Below are 23,095 nucleotides of genomic sequence, written 5' to 3'. Positions count from 1 at the left end.
TGTTGACTAAAAAAAAGTGAGAAACATTAATTCACATGTTCTAGATTTATTCTGTTCTGGGTTGGCATCTCAATTTTAAAGTGGCCTTTTTATTTAAATGTTTTAGCTTAATTATTTATTTGAATAAATAATGATTAGCCAATTTAAACTGGGCTAATTTTACTCAATGATCTTTTTAAATCTGTTATTGGTACCATCAATAGCATTATGTTGTGTTATGGAAAAAAATCGCTTCACTAATTTCAGAGTTTGGTAATGGTGATTGGTTTGACAGATCTCAAACACTAGTTTTAATACCATAATACTTGTTCTTATAGTACCGAACCTGTGAATACTATACCATCATAGCCAACTTTGGTATTAAAGTTTGTTTTGCCACAAGTCCCTCTTGTGAAGACCAATGTACCTCTTGCTCCTGCAGACAATGAAGGAAAGTTGACTTCAAAACCAGTTGCCTATCATTGACTGCTGTACAAAGGACATTCAAGGTAGTGGTCAGTAAAGAAAGTACAGCCATTTCTAAATGCCTGTAGTTTCCAGCATCTCCTTTCCTTCTGGGTGGAATGAAGTCTGCAAGCACTGACTGGTGGGTCATTCAACCCACGAGGGCCTGGAAAGGTTTCAAGAATAAGAGAGGTCATGTAATTGCCAAAAGAGCATTAGCCACTCAATCATAATGGATAATTAAATGACCTACATGATTCCTGAAATAGCTGCTCTATATTTGGTCTATTACTTACGTCCCTCAAGATAAGCTACTCATCTGGTCTGCCTTGACCCGCAAAAGTCCAACCTGTGCCTGAAAATCAACTGTATGTTTCCATTGCTTTGTAAACCCTCCACCCCTGGCGCAGGCGCACGCGCGCGCACACACACACACACACGTAGTCATGCCTCAGACTATGCTTTCAAGAGGACACACATAAAAAAATCAATCTTGTATCCTTCTCCCTATTGTGCTCTCTGGAATACAAATGACTAAAGCAAAGAAAAAAAAATTAGTAAATTCCTGGTTTAGATCTTTGGGGGATAGAAGGAAGAAACATAAGAACTACAAAGAAGGAAAGTCATGATAAAAAATTTTGAAATTTTGCTCAATATGCCTCCAAAGAATTTTACATTTGATTATAAAGCTAGTCAGGGATTTTTTTTGTGGGCAGCGAATCATTAAAACTCCAATTGCCTGGACTGCATTTTTGATGGTGTGGGCCATTAGATCTTTCCTGGCCTAGTTTTTTAGTCCATACAGAAAGCAAACTGCCTCTCAACAAAATGAAATATACATTAAACTAATTGTTTATATAATAGCAGTAGCAAAAGCAACAAGAATCTAAATATGCTTCACATTTTTATCTAAGTAGTTAAACAATCTCACTATAACATCTGATCAGAAATACAACCAAATGGAAGCCAGCTTCATAAAATAGCAAAAATGTAATGAAGAATACGCTTCTTTAGGAGAAAAATGTCTGCCTGTGGCCACAGAGGTTGCTGCACATCAAGCAAACACTACTGAGAGAAGCAAGACACAAGTAACCAAAGACAACTCTACAATAATAGCAAGGGGCAAGGGATATGAGGGACAAAAGAGCTCACATTTAGAATACCTTGGAGGCTAGTATGATTTTTCTGCTTCCACAGGAAATTATGTAGCTTGAGGCTACTGACTACCTTGATATCTTACTAGTACCTGAATGGCTTATTAAACTTAGAACATATCTTTTTTTAGTTAACTTCTTTGCAGGGAGGGGGTTAGAGGGAGAGAAAAAGAACAAAATGTACTTAAATGCTGAATTTTTTCTCCAGGCTGAATGCCTTTCATCCAATAAGACATTCAAAGCAGTGACCCAGCAAATGGATTGAAAAAGCAATCTTCCGTCCCAGTGCCACATTATCATTCCTATTCAGTATTCTCCATGAGATATCTCAATCAGCTGTGTGTAAGTGACAACGCAGCCCGTTGCTGGGTTAATTAAACATTTGACTTTAACACCCTCCCCGTCATTAAGCAAATAAAAACAGATAATTCAAACTGCACTTCATCCTCAGGGTACACAACACACATGTCAAAATTAAGAGAGTCCAAGGCCTCTGGGGAATTCTGTTGGGGCTATAATCAGTTTAAATCTTATCTGGTTTATCAATTATTCTATTGATTAAACCAAAGCGGTTATACACAACTCCTCTGCCACATGGGATTGATGTCAACAGAGCAAGAAAATAACTCCAGGAGGTTCCAAACTGATTTAAAAAGAGATCAACAGACAGACCAATAATAGTCGATTATTACATAGCAGTGATCCATATACTGAAGAGTTGATTCTTAGTTTCAGGTGGGTGAAGTGAACTGTTTCCAATCACTATGTCCCTCCTGCTATACCTTACGTTGGCTTGAGTAAATTTATATCATGGAAGGCCCACATATTTTCTACTGATTTAAACATGTTTAGCAGTTAAAATATTTCATAGATACTCACCCTAAACTGTAACAGGGAAAAATCTCAAATAAGGAAAACAATTTTTTTCTAATCTTTTTACCTGTCTGCAGGTGACCAGGAACATGCAGGGATGAAAGGGGGCATACTTGAGAGTTGATTTCTTAAATATATATCATCACCCGGCTATTCCAGTGTCCTAAAATACTATATTCTTAAAGAAAGAGAATCTAAGAAATAAATACCTTACCATAGATACAGAATGATGATTCCTAAAATTAATTCCAAAGGCAAACATCTTCAAAACCATTAATAACAGTGAATAGAAGAGCTGTAAGCTGCATCTTCAAAATGAAATGTTGATATCCAAATAATAACATACAGAGTTTCTACTGGATTTTTAAAAACACAATTTATCCTCCTACCCAATTCATTGTATAATATCCCCTCTATGTCCAGAATCCTATCACCTCAAGGCTATGCCCTACTATATGTGAGAAAAGCACTAATAAAATCTACTAACAGAAAGGGGTGGGGGTGGAGGGCAGAGTAGATTACTCCATGCCTGAAATTTGTGTACTCATAGATGCTCTTCAGAAATAAAATTTGTTCACTGTTATGTTGGCACCACATGTGCAATCAACCATAATTTAACTTCTCTCCTTCAGATTTTTTGTTTGCAGGCAGACTAAGAAACCTGCATTAGCATGCTGTTTCTATGTTCACCACTAGAAATACTGAGGGTGCTATTTGTAATTGTATTCTTTTTAAGAGGTTTGTTCTCTGCAGCTGTTTTCTGCTTGCAGTGTATTTTGTGTAATCAGCACATCATCATAAATACATTGGCTGTTCCCCTGAGGGTAGCTGTCAGTGTTTAATTTACAGAACAACCTGGCCAATGTGAATTTTAACACTATAGCAAGAAGTTACCACACTCTGTGAAAAACAGGTTTCTATGAATTTTTATATCAAGGGCTGGTCTCAGGACAATTTAGGTTCTAGAAATAGACTGTTTAAAGAAGCACTTTAAACCTACTATGCAATGGACTCTTTTCCATTTATAGCTTTAGAAGAAGCCCTCAACAACTACCAAACCACAAGTGGGCACTACCAATGCTGAAGATAAGGACCGAAAAAACTATGATCACCAGCAGGAGGCTTAGTAATAAATGTTACCAGTCTTTTTAAACTAACGGAAAGCTATCAAAAACAAAAACAAAAAACACTTCTCCTTAGAAGGTGTGTAAAGGCAGAAGGGAAAATATTTTAAGAGACAGACTAGTCTGAAATATGGGTGTCACTCTTCTTGCTGAGATTAGCTATATCTGATATGAACGTAAGTATATTGCTTCCTTAGGGCTGCTATGAAGTCAGAACTCCAGCTCAATGAATGGGAAAAATACATGAAACTGATGGTTATTCACATAGTAGTACATAGGCTCTCAATAATATCTAATAAGTAACTATAAGCTCCTTGAGGACAGGGTCTCTTAATTTATGTCCAATGCTTTGTACAGTACCGAGAACACAGAAGTTACTCTATATATGAATTTAGTGGAATTGTGGCTAATTGTGAATGGCAATGTTATTTGTAAGCTTTATATCTACATGGTGTCAAAATGCATTTTCAGTCAGTAAAATGCCCTTAAAGTTTATCTGAAGAGTACATATCATATATTTTAATGATTTTAATCAAAGCTATTTGTATAAGAAACCTAAGTAGCTCAATCTTGCAATAAAAAAACAAACTAGCCTAGCCTGGCTGAATGACTCAGTTGGTTGAACACTGTCCAGTACATCAAAAAGTTGCAGATTCAACCCCCATTTAATGGATAATTAATCACATTCTTTTTTCTTAAATTTAGAATTACAAAAACACATCCTGGGATTTTTAAAACTAATGTTTCTTTCACACATTGACGTTTTTCCCTCTCTCGCTTCCTCTATCTATAAAACCAATCAAATTATCCTCCAGTGAGAATAAAAATTTTTTTTCAAACTAACTTATAAGATATTGAAATATTCAAATGTAGATTTTTTATTTTAATAATAAAGATTACATAGAAGAGATTAAAACTTTTTTTTAGACCTTATATTTGTGTCTTTCATATGACAAGACTGAAAGAGATCATTTTAAATGCTCAAAATGGTATAACCATTAGCACTTTTCCATTGCTGAAGTGGTATTACATACACACATAAACATTTTATAAAGCAAGTGATTATACATATATATTTTTCTGTTAAGGGCTATTTTTACAAGTTAGAATGCTTAGAGTTAAGCTGAATCAAAATATATTTATGCTGAGTTCTCCTCAGTGTGTTTGCTTTTACTTTTCAAATTGTAAAGAATTCTATTTTTACGTTTTACAAAAATCATTAAATTATGACTAACAGATTTTTTCGGGAAAAGAAAATTACCTACATGCTCAGAGGATTTCAATTACCCACATTTGTGGTAAAGTCGAATTTTAAATGACTAACTGGATTTGTAGAATTTGCTCTAGTACATCTATAATTAAAATATTTTTTCTATAACAATTTTAAAAATTTTAGGCAAGTGTAATCATGTATAGCAAAATTTGATAACACTCTTAAATTGACTCACCTCAGTATTTTGACAACCAGAAATAAATTTTTTCTAAGAACATAAATCCTATATCACTCTTTCTTCCTGTTATGCTAAGACCTTTCATAAAGGTAATTCTTTTTTATATCTGTCATGTGAAATGCAAAATGAGAAAAAAACATGATCCACTGACTCATTTGGGTTTATTTTCACCAATTAAATTAGAGGTTAGAAGTTTTTAATTGAGTTGAATATTTGCAACTTCGTACTTGATAAAATAGTATGCCTAATAAAACATTTTAATTTTTAATGAATAATTAATCACATTCTTTTTTTCTTAAATTTAGAATTACAAAAACACATCCTGAGATTTTAAAAACTAAACTGGATAGGGTTGGACTAAGGTTACACTAGATCAGATGACTGCATTCTTTCTTCCCTGGAGACCATGCAGTAGTTCCATAGGCTGCCATTAGATAGCAGCACAGTACATACCATCAGTCATATGTCCCACACTCTCAGGTTAAGTTTGGGATTGAACCCGGACACACACACACACACACACACACACACACACACGCACACACACACACAGATTCTGATTCAATTAGTGCAGTCGGCAACTCAGAAAAGAGTAATTCAATTAGTGCATTGTGGAGCTCTACAATACCTCTAAGCAGATGTTCACCATCGTCAGGAACTAGCGCTAGGTTTAAAATACCTGTACCACTCAGATACGCCACTACATTATGTCATTTGTCAAGGTGCTTACATATGCTTTTCTGGCTTAAAAGAAAAGGTGAAGAAACAAATTCAGTCCAAGTTCCTAGAGATTTTTCCATCATCTACATCAAAAAGAATATGAAACTTTATGCTGCAGTAATTAAATTACATAATCCAAGTTATGTTCAATAAGATGTATCACTTATTCTAAACTATTACACACGTCTGCAGCACTGCCTTTAGTTATGCATGCCATATTGTAATGAGGACACTGTCAAGGTGGAAAGCATTCACAAGGAAGGACAATCGGAATGATATCCTCCACGAATATAGGAGAATATGAAAAGGGCCGGAATGATTACTAACAGAACCAGGAGTATTCACTCCGGGAACAGGAAATATGCTTATAAGCAACATGGCAGCTATGCTCAGACATGAATATACGAAAAAGAAGACAGTTACTTTCTATTACTGCAAAAGGCAGAACTAGAATCAGGATGCAAGCAAAACCGTTTGATTCCTTCTTAAGGGAAAACTTTCTAATTGAACCAAGTGTAAAGAAAACAAGATGACTCAAAGAAGTTCAGCTTGCCAAAAATGGTCGTGATCAATCATAGATTAGAAGAACCCCTACAAAGAAAACTTTATAAAAAATTCCTGTATGTGACTAGATGGGCTTCATGTATCTTCCAATACTGAAATTCTATGGTTCTGCAAATGTACTGATTTTTGCTCATGAGGCAAGCCTGGAATTTAACCATTTGCCTGCCATAAGTGTCTGTAGACCAACTTTAAAATCATTTTTTTCCATGAGAATTTTCAATTAAAAATATTCAAGAACACCCAAATTCTGAGTAATATACTTATTTTTATAATATTCATTAAAAATTGACTTTTTAAATTAAATTCAAAATATCGTGACATGTGGGGATGGTTTCCATTTTCGATGCATGGCAGTTAGCTGGTAAATATTATTATTATGGAGATGTGGCTATATAAAAATACAGGCTGTGAGGCATTTTCATAGTAGTTAATGCATTAATAATACACTGGGAGAAGAAGAAATTTTGTAGTTTCTCTGTGTTAAGATTTAGGAGATTCCATAAATGTACATATGCCTACCTAGTTTTATTTTTTAGATAAACACTTGCACTTTTATTCTTCCAAGATTGAAAAAAAAAAAAAAAAAGTTTGTTTCAGAAAATCAACCAATGAGAAATCAATTTCTAGAAGAATGATTTTTAGAAACTCCCCCACTGCCAAGACAGTGAGTTTTCATGGCTTAAATGCAAATCTATATCAATATTATGCTTTAAAAATACAGAGAAATACTTAAGGCAGTGGTTTATCAACCTTTCTAATGCCGGGACCTTTTAATACAGTTCCTCATGTTGTGGTGACCCCAACCATAAAATTATTTTCGTTGCTACTTCATAACTGTAATTTTGCTAGTGTTATGAATCGTAATATATATATCTGTTTTCCGATGGTCTTAGGCTCTATAGCAGCGGTTCTGACCCACAGGTTGAGAACCACTAGCAGGGTCGCCTAAGACCATCGGAAAACACAGATATTTACATTACGATTCATTACACTAGCAAAATTACAGTTATGAAGTAGCAACGAAAATAATTTTATGGTTGGGGGTCACCACAACATGAGGAACTGTATTAAAGGGTCGCAGCATTAGAAAGGTTGAGAACCACTGAAAGGCAACAGTAATTAGTTCTCCAATGCCCCCACCTTTGGTCTTTCTTTCTGTTCACTGTATTTTGTAAACAAGGACATAATTCTGAGTACAAAGGAGCTGGATATTATTTTAAAAATACACTGTCCTCTCTTTCCAACATGACCTCAAAGCAGGGAATTAAGAAATGTCAGGAATTTTTGCACTGCATTTCACTATGCATTTCACAAAAATTAAATAGAGAATAGCAACTGCCTTTCACATTTGCAGAGGGAGAGGGCTAAGCTGAATAGCTGTGCTTTAAAATTATAAATAAGAGTTTAATTCAAGTACTTTAAAAATATTTTTATTGCCGAAGCCGGTTTGGCTCAGTGGTAGAGCGTCGGTCTGCGGACTGAAAGGTCCCAGGTTCGATTCCGGTCAGGGGCATGTACATTGGTTGCGGGCACATCCCCGGTAGGGGGTGTGCAGGAGGCAGCTGGTCGATGTTTCTCTCTCATCGACATTTCTAGCTCTCTATCCCTCTCCCTTCCTCTCTGTAAAAAATCAATAAAATATATTTAAATATATATATATTTTTTTATTGATTTCAGAGAAGGAGAGGGATAGAGAGATAGAAACATCAATGATGAGAGAGAATCATTGCTTGGCTGACTCCTGCCCGCCCCTTACTGGGGGTGGGAGGGATCAAGCCCACAACCCAAGCCTGTGTCCTTGGCTGGAATCAAACCTAGGACCTGTTAGTTCACAGGCTGATGCTCTATCCACTAAGCCAAAACAGCTAGGGAAAATTCAAGTGTTTTTAACACAAACTTCTACTTTTTCATACTCCAAAAGAATTGCACAAGGTCATTCTCACTCAAAACATTATTTCTAAGTTCTATGCCCCAAATGAATCAAAGCACCCATCTAACAATAGTGCTGCTTTCTTAGGAAGAAGAAAAAAATTTTAAATATAAAATATTTGTTTTAAGATGATTGCAACTTAACAGCACTAGAAAATTTGTTCTAGTACTAGAAAATATTTTCAATCCGTGTGCCATTAAACTATAGTAATACAAACATATCGGTTTTTCTATCTATAATAATAAAAGTGTAATATGCTAATTAGACCAGATGTCCTTTTGGACAAAGCCACGGCAGCCTCTGAGCGGGTGGGGGCCGAGCCCTTTGCATGAATTTTGTGCATCGGGTCTCTAGTATTTACCTATTCATCAAATTTACTACAAATACAAATTTTTCACATTTTATAAAAAGTTATTTTCTTGCCAAAATTTTTAGTCTTTCGTAATAAACCACTTGCCACAGACGTTGGGTAATTAGAGAAATAAATAATATGGCTGTTTATTTGACTGGCAATACTGCCATATAGTAGACTATCATCTAACAAACTATGTCACTCATCTTTACCTACTATTGCCTTCCTAATTTCCTATCTCCACAAAAACAGACCAGAACCTAAGCCGATTCTTCCTTACAATATGGTGTTCTATAAACTCCAATAACAATGTACTAACCCAATGGTGGCCGCCTCTTGCCCACACCTCACAGCTTGCATTTATGTTCCAGTGTTAAGTTTATTTGGCTCCATCAGCACCACTTCTCTTTAACATTGTCCCTTTTCATGCATTAAGGCAACTACTTCCAGCCCTATCAACGAAAGCAGACAAATGGGGGAGAAAGGAATGAACTGCAAACACCTCAAACAAGAAAGGTTGCTTAAAAAACCAAGTGTCACACTCTGACAGTTCAATATTTCATAGCCAATACAAGGAATGTGCAATGACACTGCAACTTTAAATCTTTTCCTCTATGTCAGTCTCTCTTTCTCTCATTGTAATGCCAAAGGGAACAGCAATCAGAGCAGAGATGTTCAACGTGATAGAGGTCAGGACACCATCGGATCAACGTGCCAGAAACACGACCTTGTTTATTTTTTTTCCACAGTATTATTGTTTACAGGGTGCTTTGCTCGTGTACCTTGTGGTTCTTAGCTAAAAGATGAAATTACAGCCCAGGATGAAGCACTCAGGCACACATCCAATTTGTGTTTCCATCTCAGAAAACAAAAAGCTTCTAAGGCCCTCAGGCTGCCATTCAAACTTGGAGGCTGACATTTTTAACAGCATGAACCAGAGACTGGCAGAGAGAATGATCTAATGCATTTCTGACTTGTCAATCAAAGATCTCACCTCCGCTGTCTTGTAAACAGTTGGGGGCCATCTAACTACATTCATAAACCTAGGGAGAGCTTACTGCCAGCTGGGATGCTGGAGCCACATGCTCTGGCTTCTATTCACCAAAATCATGATTCAGTTTTATAATCTCACTGTAAATAGTCCATAGGCACATTTCCAGGACTACTGGAATAGAACCAGAGTAGGGAATACAAAAGAGATTTTGGTCAAATATGGCGTTATTTTCAAGCTGTTGGAATCCTGTACCTATTTTATCCTCATTTTACCAATTCCTCCCAAAGGATTGCACTATGCTGCAAATGAAATGCTAAAAAATTAATGGCCTGCCAATTTAAAAATCTGGGAGAAATATACTAATATTTTACTAGAAATTTCCCTTATGTTTTATTACTGGAGGGGGGGGGGAGAGTGGGGAAGAGACAGCAGGCACTCCTCAAAACACAGCTCATACCAAGCGTAGAAGCTACAATGAACAATAGCAACTATATTTTAGTAAAACTAATCATACACTTTCTTTCAAATATAAAACTTCCGCCAAAGCCGGTTTGGCTCAGTGGTAGAGCGTCGATCTGTGGACTGAAGGGTCCCAGGTTCGATTCCGGTCAAGGGCATGTACATTGGTTGCGGGCGCGTCCCCGGTAGGGGGTGTGCAAGAGGCGGCTGGTCGATATTTCTCTCTCATCGACATTTCGAGCTCTCTATCTCTCTCCCTTCCTCTCTGTAAAAAATCAATAAAAAATATATATTTAAAAAAAAAAAAATATATATATATATATATATATATATATATATATATATATATATATATATATATAAAACTTCCCAGGCTCATATACAAAAGCTCTGTATTTACTAATAATTTTAAATAGTACAATATATATTTGTGTGTGTGCGTTTTTAACATGAAAACAAAATGAGGACTTATCCCTCCCCTCTTTCCTTTCTGTTTATGACCTTTAACACACACACACACACACACACACACACACACACCAATCAGGTTAAGACTTGAACTTCTTGCTAAAGAACATAAATGAAAATGAATATAGTCTTTTTAATGTCAATTTTACAGGGCACAGAATTCCAATTTAATTCATACCAAGCTACAGATACAGGTTTGCAACAAAGGTCTCAAGGATTTAAATGGCACACCTGAGAACTTTAAAAAGCCGATGACAGATAACCCAGCAGGGGAAAGGCACACTGCAAAATCCTGTTTCATGATGATGTACTACATCCTAGACCCAAATAACTATTTCAAAATATAATAGACTTGGTCTCCAGAGGACTGGGACAGAGAATATAGAAAAGCTCAAAGCTACTCAACATCACTCTCAGGAAAAAAAAAACAAAAAACAAAAAAAACAACTCATGGGTATCACCTCCCAATAGTAAAGCATTACAATTCTTAGAGGCCTATGTAGCTAAACAAGAGATTCATCGTCCCCGTCTGCCCCACCGTGAGGCCGCTGTAAATACCCTGGGTTTTCTCTTCATGAAAAGTGAACCAGAAGAGTTTCCTTAGTCTGCCTATCGATCAAGATTCCAAATCTTGATAGTCCATATAAAATACCAAGTCTAGAAACTAAAAAAAAAAAAAAAAAAAGTAAGGACAGCAACATAATAAAACACCACCACATAAACACAATAGTGAAAGAAGGTACAAATGGCGGTAGTAGTCCCAAAACAACCAAAGTGGGTGATTCCTGAATAGCACAGAAAGAACTCCTTTGGTACTATGGCACCTACTCAGTCCAAAGATGGCAATGACAAGAAGGTAATCATGGACTATAAAGAGAGTGATAGGTACCTATCCAGAAAATACAGATGCATCTTATCTGCCCACAGCAAGAACATATCTGGTAAAGGTAGTGCATGCCATCACCCTTAGAGTTTTCATCAATTCCATTCTTCCACTCTGTGCTGCTTACACACTGGGGCAACTCTAGGCCTCCTGGGTTAGTCGTACTCTCTTCCTTCTGCCATTAGTCGTCATGTTGAAGTTAGGGCAATTAGGAAAATCCAGTATTATTCAACATAAATAAAAGCAATAAGGATTTGTAGTGTGAAGAGCTTAATTTCTCAGATTCATCAGGAAAAATCCAAAAAAAATTTTTTTAAGGATATCTGATTTCACAATAAGCTGATTTGCTTACTCTATAAACATTAAACAATGTTGCACATTAACCCTATAAACATTACCTACATCACAGACATGTCAAAATAGTCATCAATAGAGGGATCTATTATTACAAAACTCAGGAAATAAAGAGTATTTAAATAACCAAATAAGCATCTTTTTAAAAAAATATATTTTATTGATATTTTACAGAGAGGAGGCAGGGGGAGAGAGAGAGAGCTAGAAACGTCGATGAGAGAGAAACATCGACCAGCTGCCTCCTGCACACCCTCTACCGGGGATGTGCCTGCAGCCAATGTACATGCCCTTGACCGGAAACAAACCCGGGACCTTTCAGTCCGCAGACCGACGCTCTACCACTGAGCCAAACCGGTTTCTGCCCAAATAGGCATCTTGAAACACAAATAATGTCATTTCTCCAAGACAGACTACTGTTTTTCCAGGATAATGCAGTAAATTCAGGTCCTCTCTACTTCTGTTGTTGAAATATATATAAAAGTTGAAAGGCTACAAGCTGCACGATAAATTTCAATGTTAGTTGATACATTTAAAAATCCAGCCCAACTGGCTTGGCTTAGTAGCTGAGCTTCAAGCTATGAACCAGGAGGTCATAGTTTGATTCCGGTCAGGGCACATGCTCAGGTTGCAGGCTCAATCCCCAATGTGGGGTGTGCAGGAGGCAGCCGACCCATGATTCTCTCATCACTGATGTTTCTATTTCTCTCTCCCTCTCCCTTCTACTCTGAAATCAATTAAAAATTATTTTTTAAAGTCCATAATTATATTTTCTCTTTAAGAAGCAATCTTCAATAATGTATTTACAAAATTTTGTACAAATACTTTAATTTTGTACCTAATCAAGACTAAAGGGTCACTTTCAGTGTGCCTAAAAACTTCCTTCTTTTCTCTACACTGTTATCACTACTACCATTATATTAATTTTCCTAGTATCTATTCTTTTATGGAATAAGGGTAAAATGCAATAAAATAGTCAAATAATTGCACAAATGTACACTGCTGTGAAGATAAAGACGTTGACATCACTGAAACTGAGCTAACTGTTAGCTGGCTTGCAGTGCCACTATTTTAATAGCTTGCAATGTGCATTTGTTCATCAACAAGAGTCCAAATTCAGCATATAAAATCCAACTCTCAGGGGATCATCATGGTGAGTTGCATATAAGCCAAACGTATAAAATTTGAAGACTGTTAGTAAAATCAGACTCAGCATGTTTTCCTATTTTCCATGTAAATGTGTGGATTTTTGAATAATTGTTTAAGTATGACTTTTTCTGAATACAGAACATTTTTGTGTATGTATATGCAGGTGCCACCAACAATCAAATGTTTTCTCTCCTCCCAACCCATATATGTTAACTGATGATTTACTTCAAATTATCTAAGTCCATTAATTCATTTTCTCAGCAAGAATTCATAAAGCACATACTCTGTGTCAAGCAATATACCTGACAATGGAAATATAAAGTGACCAAAATATAATCCTACTCTCAAGGGACTCACAGTCTGGGGAATGATTAGAATAGCTATCAGAGCTATTATAAAGGTACCCATTACATGTCCTGAGTACAGATTCTCTGACTAGGTTAAGAAGGAAAGGGAAAAGATTAGCGAGGGCTTTTATTCTCGAGGTAAAACAATTTGAGCTGAATCATGGAGATAATAAGAATTAGCCAAGTAGATAAAGTTGGGAGGCAAGATGTGGGGGAGGATAGGTGTTTTTAGTAGGGTTCTCCAACTAGGGAGAACAGGATATGCAAAGATATATGAGAGAACACAACATCTTAGGAGAACTGTACATTTGAAATGGCTAAGAATTATATTGGAGGGGAAAGGTAGTAAACCACTCAATTACATGAGTGGTAAACCAAGTTTAAACTTTATTCAAATTACAAACGTATGAGCAACTAGCCATGAGATAAAAGAGTGACCAAATCAATGTAACCACCAATAAATGAATTTGGACAAGAATATGGTAGTTCTCCCTTATTCGAGAAGGATATGTTCCAAGACCCAAGTGGATGTGTCTGAAATTGCAGTTGGTGCTGAATCCTATATATACTATGTTTTTCCTATACATATATAACTGAGATAAAGTTTAATTTATGTTAAGCTCAGAAAGAGATTAACAATGACTAATAATAAAATTGAAAAATTATAGCCAAAACCGGTTTGGCTCAGTGGATAGAGTGTCGGCCTGCGGACTGAAAGGTCCCAGGTTCCATTCTGGTCAAGGGCATGTACCTTGGTTATGGGCACATCCCCAGTAGGGGGTGAGCAAGAGGCAGCTGATTAATGATTCTCTCTCATCGATGTTTCTCTCTAGCCTTCTCTCTTCCTCTGTAAAAAAAAAAAAAAAAAAAAAAAAAAAAAAAAAAAATCGATAAAATATATTTTTTTTAAAAGAGAAATTAACTTAAAAAAATTATAATAATACTAGAGGCCCAGTGTAAGAATTCGTGCAAGGTGGGGTCCCTCTGGGTGGCCTGCAGGGATCGGGCTGAAATCCACAGTCCAGTCCAATGCCGCCTGCAACTCCTACCTGCTGTTCCTGCTCATCCCAGCCCCACTGTGCCTATGCCGGGCTAGTGCCCAATCAGTCCCAATCGGGAAAAGCTCACACTGCCTCACCAGTGCTCACCAGCCATTAGCCCTGCGTCTGGCGCCCTCCCAAGGGGAGTGGCTGAAATCGGCTGTCTGACATCCCCTGAAGGGTCCCGGATTGCAAGAGGGCACAGGTCAGTGCATCATCAGGCTGGGGAAGGATCACGAAGGGCTCCAGGGCGTGTCTGGCCCATCTCACTCAGTCCAGGCATTATTCTAAGAACTTACTATAAATCAACTAATTTCATTCTAACAACAATTATATAAGAGATCCTATTATCATCTCCAATGCAATTAAAAGGAAACTGATGTATACAGAGTTCAAGTACTTGCCTAGAGTCATACCTAGATAGAGACAGGCTCAAACCTCAAGCAGTCTGATACCAGGGCCCATGCTCTTAACCACTGTGCCATACCCTGGCCTCTGGGCTTCTTTTCTAAGATATTTCTTAGTATCTTTTTCTGTCTGTACCACACAATTTCACTCTTGCACTATAATTCAAGGACCATATACTCAAATATATTCCTTAATTTTCCAGTAAAATCTCTAAATCAATCTTTCTTCAAATATATTCTAGAAGTAGCAACTTATAAGAGGATTCAACAAATTTTTAAAAATATACATTTGTTGACTTTTGACTAAAACCAAACAGACAAACCTGACAGTGACTGAATTTGTTCAGAATTCTTAGATTCAAGATTGCTTTAGACCAAATAAACTTTTGGATTTTTCTTGATATCTTGGTTCCAAGACAGATGATGTTAATTTGAATAATTTTTAATTGCATACATTATCTTTACCACTTACCTAATATAGTTATAACCATCAGCATTTATTGAGTCCAAACTACTAAAAAGCACTCTGCAGAGTATGGTGGAGGTCAATGGATAAGTGTAAGAATTCTGCTTTCAAGGCATTTTCTAGCACAACATTTCTCATTATTACACTAGGAATGTATTAACTATCTAGGGTCTACTAAATTCACATCACATATCCCAGGGTGGGAAGAGGTATCGGGTGGCAACATAGTAGAGTCTCCCTGTGGTTTTAATTTGCATTTCCTCGATGACTAAAAATATTGAGCATCTTTTAATATGCTTATTTGCCATTTGTATATCTTTTTGGTAATGTATCCATTCAAATTTTTTGCCAATTAATTGCCCATTATTTTACTGGGTAGTTTATCTTACTACTGTACTGTAAGAGTTCTTTATATACATATTCTGAATACAGGTCTTTTATCAGAAATGTGTTTTACAAATGTTTTCTCCCAGTCAGTGCCTTACCTGTTTGTCTTCTAAACAGTGTCTTTTGAAAAGTGGAATTTTAAACTGTGTTAAGTCCAATTTACCATTGATTTCTTTAAGGCTTATGTTTTTTGTGTTTTATCGGGGGGAAAAAATTTTTCCGAAAAATTCTTTTACCACAATGATTTTTTCCCCTCCCTCATTTTCTTCTGTTAGTTTTATAATCTTAGCTCATATTTAGGTCTATAATCCGGTTAGAGTTAATTCTTGTATATGGTATAGTGTAACAGTTGAGGGTCATTATTTTGCACTTAGGTGACCAATTGTTCCAGCATGATTTGTTGAGAAGACTGAAAACAATTTCTTTTAATATAACAGAATATAAGTTCAGCCAGACAATTTCAGATTTTATATCGCAACTAATCATTTAGCAATTACAACTATCTGAAAAGGTATTAAAATACCTCTCCCTTTTGTGTGAGGCTAGATTTTCTTCATATATTTCAACCAAGACACATCACAACCAACTGAATGCAGAAGCAGAAATGAGAATCCAGCTATCTTTTATTAACCTAGACATTAAAGAGATTTATAAATAGCATAGTAATACAACGCGTCTTAATTAATGTTTTAAAAAGTTATTTTTATAAAAATATTTTATTTGCATGGGTTTATTATAGCTATTTTTAATAAATTAATATTTAATTTTTTCCCCTCAGTTGTAATTTTGAACATAGTAAATATCGATAGATACAAGCAACATAAACAAAAGCACTTGGGGCCCTCAATAATTTTAAGAATGCAAAGGTATCCTGTGACCAAACAAAACTGCCATCATCGCTCTCTTCAATTGCTTAGCTTTACTATAGCAAGTAATGCATCTAAATGCCTATAGGCCAACTTGTGTTTAAATCCTTTCCACAACTCATACTCTTCTTAGCATCAAGACAAATCCTGCATGATCAAGATTCTCCATTCTCCTCATTCTCTGATACAACAGTCTTTTTTCAGTTGTCTTTAAATATACCAATTTCCATCAGTTCTCAGGGCCTTTGCACTGCCTCTTCCTTAGGCCTCTTCCTTAGGCCTCATCTCCTTTCCCTAATTAATTCCTTCTCAAATATTGATTACCTGAACATTCTTCCCCACCCTCAAATTAAATCAGGTTCCTCTTTTATATATTCTATGGCACCTTGCACATTTCCTTCATAGATTTATCATTTTGGGAGATTAGTTCTAGGATTATGTGATTTAATAGCTCTCTCATAATAAAATCCTATATAATAAAAGCCTAATATGTTAAGTGTCTGGTCATCCATTAAACCAATCAAAGCATAATATGTTAATGATATGCTAAGGCCACTCAACCACGTGCCATGACATGCACTGAACACCAGGAGCAGACAGTCGACAGGTGGACCAGTCGCTATAATGTGCATTGACCACCAGGGGGCAGACATTCCAACTGGTAGGTTAGCTTGCTGCTGGAGTCTAGTTGATTAGGACTGAGCAAGATGGGCTGGACACACCCTGGAACCCTCCCTCAGTCCCTCCCCTAGAGCCCTCCCCATATCTCTCCCCGGCCCCAATCATGTACCGGTGGGGTCCCTCGGCCTGGCCTGCCCCCTCTTGCAATTCAGGGCTCCTTGGGGAATGTTGGAGAGCCGGTTTCGACCCGATCTCACACGCCAGGCCAAGGGACCCCACTGGTACACAAATTCATGCTCTGGGCCTCTAGTATAAATATAATAATCCTATATGCAAAACTACTAAATAAAATTTTGCCTATATGTTGCAGTATTTTTCCAAGATCAATAGTTATCATCAGGTCATCAAAGTAGTCCCTAACCTATGTGTAGTGGAAAATTACCCTTATCCAAAGAGAGTTCTGGCCTTTGGCCTTGGCTACTGGAAGGTGGTATCTAGGCCACTGGAACTTCTTACCTAAAAGGAGTGTTTTTTCTTGCCTGGGGCCTTTGGCCATTGGACATATGTGATTCATGATGGAGGCTTTGGGCCACACTTTAGCAGTTCCAATCCTGGGAGGAAATGGAGACTGAAAGCATTAGTATGATTGACAGGAGGGGCTAAAGACTAAATTTAATCCAAATCTGAACACCAAAGGCTTGGGTGAGTTTCCTTGGTTGACAACATCCTATGTATTGTCACATACTGTGGCCTGAAAGCAGTAATGCCATCCACCATTCCATGGGAGAGGATGACAGAAAGTTCTACATTTGGACCACTCCAGATTTTACCTATATATTTCCTCTTTTGGCTAATTTTAACCTGTATCTTCTTCCTGTAATAAGACGTAAATATAACAGTTTTCAGTGAGTTCCGTGAATGTTTTCTGGTGAATTGTCAAACCTGAGGGTGGTAGTGGGAGCTCCTAACCCTGAAACTGGTGTCTCAAGTGAGGTTAGTCTTTTAGGAACTATTCTTGCAGACAGCAGTTTGGTTAAACTCATTGCAACCCCTCTCCCCCCAGACCCCCTCTCAAAAAAAAAACAACACATTAGAAACAATAAACTAAAGTTTCTTGGGAGCAGAAACTTTATTAATATAATACAATGTAAAAAATATAAGATACTTATTTGAAGCAATTGGTATTCTCAGGATATCAGTATTCTGTAACAATAGCAATAATGCTAATGATGATGATGATGATAAAAACAGCAACGATTTATTGCATGTCCTTACTATAGTCTTCATTTACAAATGAGGAACATGATTAAATGACTTGCTCAAGACCATACCTCTAGTGACAGAGAGCATGCAAGCCCTGATTTAACTAATTTTAAAGCCTATATACTTTACTATATTGTATCTCATAAGACAAGCAGAGGAACTTTAATATTATATTTTGCAAAGGACAATTAGAAATATATAGCATTATCATCACTAAAATAGTATCATTAAAGACTAGCAACTGTTAGCACTGTTCAGGAGTGTGGAATACTTAAGTTCCCCTCTTTTAAGTAAGACTTACTTATAAGCATTCTGATGCTTACTGAAGCGTATCTTTGAAATTCTTCTACATAAAATATAAGCTACATAGGTTAAAAACAAATAAAAACACTAATTGGTTGTTTATCGAATGGTAAACACAAATTCCAGATACCTGAGGTGGATAGATAACACTTCTGCCAAGAAAACCACCAAATATGGTATGTTAATCTGTAAACAAAGGGGCACCAAGCTCTTCTATTTTCCTCTACAAATTTTCCCACTCCCTTTCTCTATGGTTCTCTCTCACATCCTAGAAATGTCTTAATGGCCTCTAAGAAAGGCTGAAGAGAACTAGAATCTATTGGTCCATGCAAGATAGTTTGACTGTCTCAAGCTGAATACTGTACTCAAAAGTCTTAAAGGCCTTTCTACCTTGAAACTAGACCTAAAATATAAGCAAACACAGTTCTTATTTATAGTAGTATAGTAACTAGGAGACACTCCGACAGAGCACTTTATATTTTTGGTAATCATAAAAAGGTATTTGAGCAACTGGCTATAAGTGATTAATTACATTACTTATCTTTATGTAGGTCCAGAGCAAACATTACATATCAAATATTTTTTATTGAGATTACTTTAAAGTTCACTATCATACTTCTACTAAATATGAAAACTAATAGTGAAAAGTTGTGCTATGTCAACTTTGACAAACCAATCATGATAATAAAAATGTCTTAAGAGTGGATCAATCTGGATCTACATTAGAAATTAATCATTAAAGAGTACCGAGTGACGTGAAATAAAGACAATATGAAGGAGAAAAGGTGAACATAAGTAAAGCAAGGAAAAGAAGGAGGGACACACTCATGAATTAGACACATACACTGAAGCCCGCAAATAACCCACAGAGACAGAGAAAGTACCTGGAAAGCTGTGAGTGCGCCAGTCCCTGGGTTATACAGGCATCGCAGCGAAGGCATGCTGTCCGCCAGGCTGGAACAGCCCAGCCACAGAGACCTGGGCATAGAGCACTGCAGAGAGAGGACAACTATGAGATGGGACAGCATGAGACAGGATGGTACAGATTACAGGAATTTTCAAGGCTTGGCTGAATGCAATATTCCAGTTGTAGCTGCCCTTTATGATAGAAACATCTTCAAGAAAATACTACTTATTAGTTCTAACCCCAGAGAGAGACTCAAAAGGAGCACTAATTGCCAAAAAGCAAGGGGGAAAAGGTTATAGGTCAAAAACTAAATATATAGTAAAACTTGTCTCTATTCTTCTCTGTATAAGTGTAAAGGAAATCCAATTCTTAACCTAATTAATCAATTCTTTTCCTCTATGCATCTCAACTCATCTCCCATAAATTCATCACAGGGTGAAATCTTGTGCAGACTAAGCAAAAAAAAAAAAAAAACAAAAAAGAAAGAAAGAAATAGTTCATGTTAGCATTTCAATATTAGGAATGGTAAATTAGAAAATAAAATACCAAGGAAAATTAAAGTCAGTTACTTTTAGAAGAAAAAGTATTACCCTCCAGATTTGACAGCAACTCTGTACAGTTTGTGTATGTTTTATGTATCTTGTTAATCTGCTATTCATTAACCAAAATGCATAGTTACTATAGCAGTTGCCTCTTCCATCTTTCCAGATAGATTAAAAAGATTACGGGGGGGGGGGGGGGGGGGGAGGGGGGGGTGTAAGAAACAACCCAAACAGAAGGGAATACAGCAGCAAAGAAAGAAGGAGGAAGAAAGAGAGAAAGAAAACGAAAAAGAGAACCCCAAATGCTGCTGGTAGTAAAACCTTCTAAGCAAAAATGTATGTGTGAAAGTAAATATACATATGGTGTATTTAGTATCGAAATAAGGTAGAAATTACGATTTCTACTAATATTAATGAAACAATGTTATTGTTATTGCTCCTACAGCTTTACAAAACACATTATGTTTTAGAAGTTTAATATTCTTCAATTTTCTCTAAAAGTATCCCAGGCTGAAGTTTTGTTCATCAACTTGGGTACTATTACAGTCTAGTAATCCTAAAAAATTTAAATATCCAATAATAGCACATATAAAAACAGGAATACATATTTTAAAATACAGCAGTTGATGCACATAATACTAACCTTTATAAGTTTGGAAATATTAAATACCATTATGGGGCTTTTTTCTTAAAATACTCTAGTTGCAAGAATTAATATTAGTATTAAAATATAGTATTCATTGTTCACACTATCTATAACTGACATAACAATAGTAAGGACACCAAAAAATAATGTGGTCTTTCAGATCATTACTTCCTCATTTTACAATTTAGATGACTGATGCCCAAGCATTTGTCCATGATCATGAATTTAGAAAGCAGAGAAGTAGGAACTAGAATCCTACCCTATTGCTTCTCAGTGGAGAACTCTTCCTCCTGACTCCCTCCAGCCACGGTCATAAAGCGGGGACATCAGACTTCAAAGAAGGGTATCTGCTAAAGGTATCACCAGATAACATACCAACCGAAACAGCTAAATGCTTTGAACTCCTACAACAATCTCCTAACACTGTTCACTGTTTCCAATGCTTCTTTACCTCCAGCTACAATCCATTTTACAAACAGCACCTAAATAGAATAACTGTGTTCACTTTGTTATTATGTCACTCTGGTCAATAATTCATAAAGGCTCCCTGTATCTATTGTATAAAATCCAAGCACTCTATTAATCTGACCTTTCCCCCGTGCCTGTATTAATTCACCTTCTCTGTCCTTCCAGTTGGCCTAGCACTCTAGCTAATTAACTTCCTTGACCTTTTTTTAAATCCCTATCTTATCCCCTTACCTTTGACTCGGGAGTATTAAGTTCTTCACTAAAGTAATTTTTGTGAGTAAATAAAATTAAATATTTCTAAGTAATGTTTCAGTCATTTATTCAACAAGTATTTATTGAGCATCTTCCTCGTACTCAACACTGTTCTAGGCAGAAGGATAGAGCAATGAACAAGAGAGACAAAAATCCTTTAAAGTGACACTCTCTCAACCTTAAATTCTTTTATATTTAAATTCCTTAATGTAAAATAAATTTGTTGTTAGTAAGTTTCTCTCATTGTTAATGAGAAACAATATACACATTATTAAGCAATCACTTCTGTGTTTGCTAGATAGAAGAAAGTCTCATTCTGAAGGAGGGACTGAATTTGAGAAAAGAAAAGAGGGAGAAGAGTATACAAAAAGGGAGAATAAAATACAAAAGAAGAAAAGGAAAATAATGAAGTAGGCACTGTCACTCCTCTCTATTCCCTTCTCAAGAGGAAGATGGCTCAAACACTTCTAGCTATACTGAAGCCACCTGCATGATCTTCTCTTTTTTATTAAAATATGCATATTTACTTGTATTTGTGAATGTTCCTTTATAAGTTTTTAAGGCATTCATCTTTTAAATGTTTGTCTCCATTTTATATTAGATCCCATGTTATTTTTGTAATATGTACTTGCTTAATTGTCATCTGACTTTCCTTGTTGTAACTCATTCTAATATTCTCCTTCATCCAGTTATTTCTATCTTTCATCAAAACTCCTGACTAAGATTCTGAAAGGGCTTATCCCATATCCTTGAACTAAAATTTCAAATTATAATTATAATTAATAATGAGCCACATATACCCAGGAAAGCCACTAGATATACTGGTGTGATTTCTAAAATAGCATTAACTTGTAAATACCACACAGAGGATACATTCCTGATTATTACAAGACACTGGTGTGGATATAAAAGCTGCACTTGAATATAGTCAGATCTACACATTACCATAAGATTTTATATATTATAGCTCAATTTAATAACCAATTTTCAAATTGGTTTGTATTGTAACAAATTAATCTTACCCCTACTGGTAAATGCTACTTTAAAACATTGAGGAAAAAATATAATTACAAAATTAATGGGATAGGGTATAACTTCTACATCTTTTTTCTATCTTCACATGTAGGAGCATTTTCTACAGAAGGGAAAAATCAAAGGAAATTTTTAAAAAAAATATATTTTATTGATTTTGTACAGAGAGGAAGGGAGAGAGATAGAGAGTTAGAAACATCGATGAGAGAGTCATTGATCAGCTGCCTCTTGCACACCCCCTGCTGGGGATATGCCCGCAACCAAGGTACGTGCCCTTGACCAGAATCGAACCCGGTCCCTTCAGTCCCCAAGCCGACGCTCTATCCATTGAGCCAAACCGGTTTCGGCAGAAATTTGGTCAATAAGTAACTGAGTGGAAAGGGTTGCCATTGTGGTTACTATTCCTATGTATTTTATATACAAGGTTGGGCAAACAGATGTTTACAGTTGTGAGCATGAGAAACAGTTTATTCTTGTATTATTATTTATTGTTTTCCATATGAATAACTGTAAACCTACATTTGCCCCACCCTGTATTTCAGAACCATCCTGATTGGTTAATTTCTGATAAAGATGTAGGTTTAGCCAAAACCGGTTTGGCTCAGTGAATAGAGCATCGGCCTGCGGACTGA

General features: G+C 36.3%; 1 protein-coding gene across 10 annotated transcripts in view; it reads right to left on the bottom strand.

Annotated features, from left to right (window-relative positions):
• Nucleotides 1–23,095, bottom strand: part of BTRC (beta-transducin repeat containing E3 ubiquitin protein ligase) — a 151,881-nt gene that overhangs the window by 90,419 nt on the left and 38,367 nt on the right. For 6 of the 10 annotated variants that reach the window (XM_084903777.1, XM_084903785.1, XM_084903786.1 and 3 more), the window contains one exon: nt 19,501–19,608. The exons of the other annotated variants lie outside the window; for them this stretch is intronic. In XM_084903777.1, the coding sequence (XP_084759903.1) occupies nt 19,501–19,608 (108 nt within the window). The remainder of the gene's footprint in view (nt 1–19,500; nt 19,609–23,095) is intronic. 10 annotated transcript variants of the gene reach the window in all.

This window comes from Pipistrellus hanaki (assembly GCF_964339955.1).
Source record: "Pipistrellus hanaki genome assembly, chromosome: 14".
In the NCBI taxonomy this organism is placed as follows: Eukaryota; Metazoa; Chordata; class Mammalia; order Chiroptera; family Vespertilionidae; genus Pipistrellus; species Pipistrellus hanaki.
Note: the sequence above shows the minus strand (reverse complement) of the source record. Positions and strands in the feature narration are given on the sequence as shown.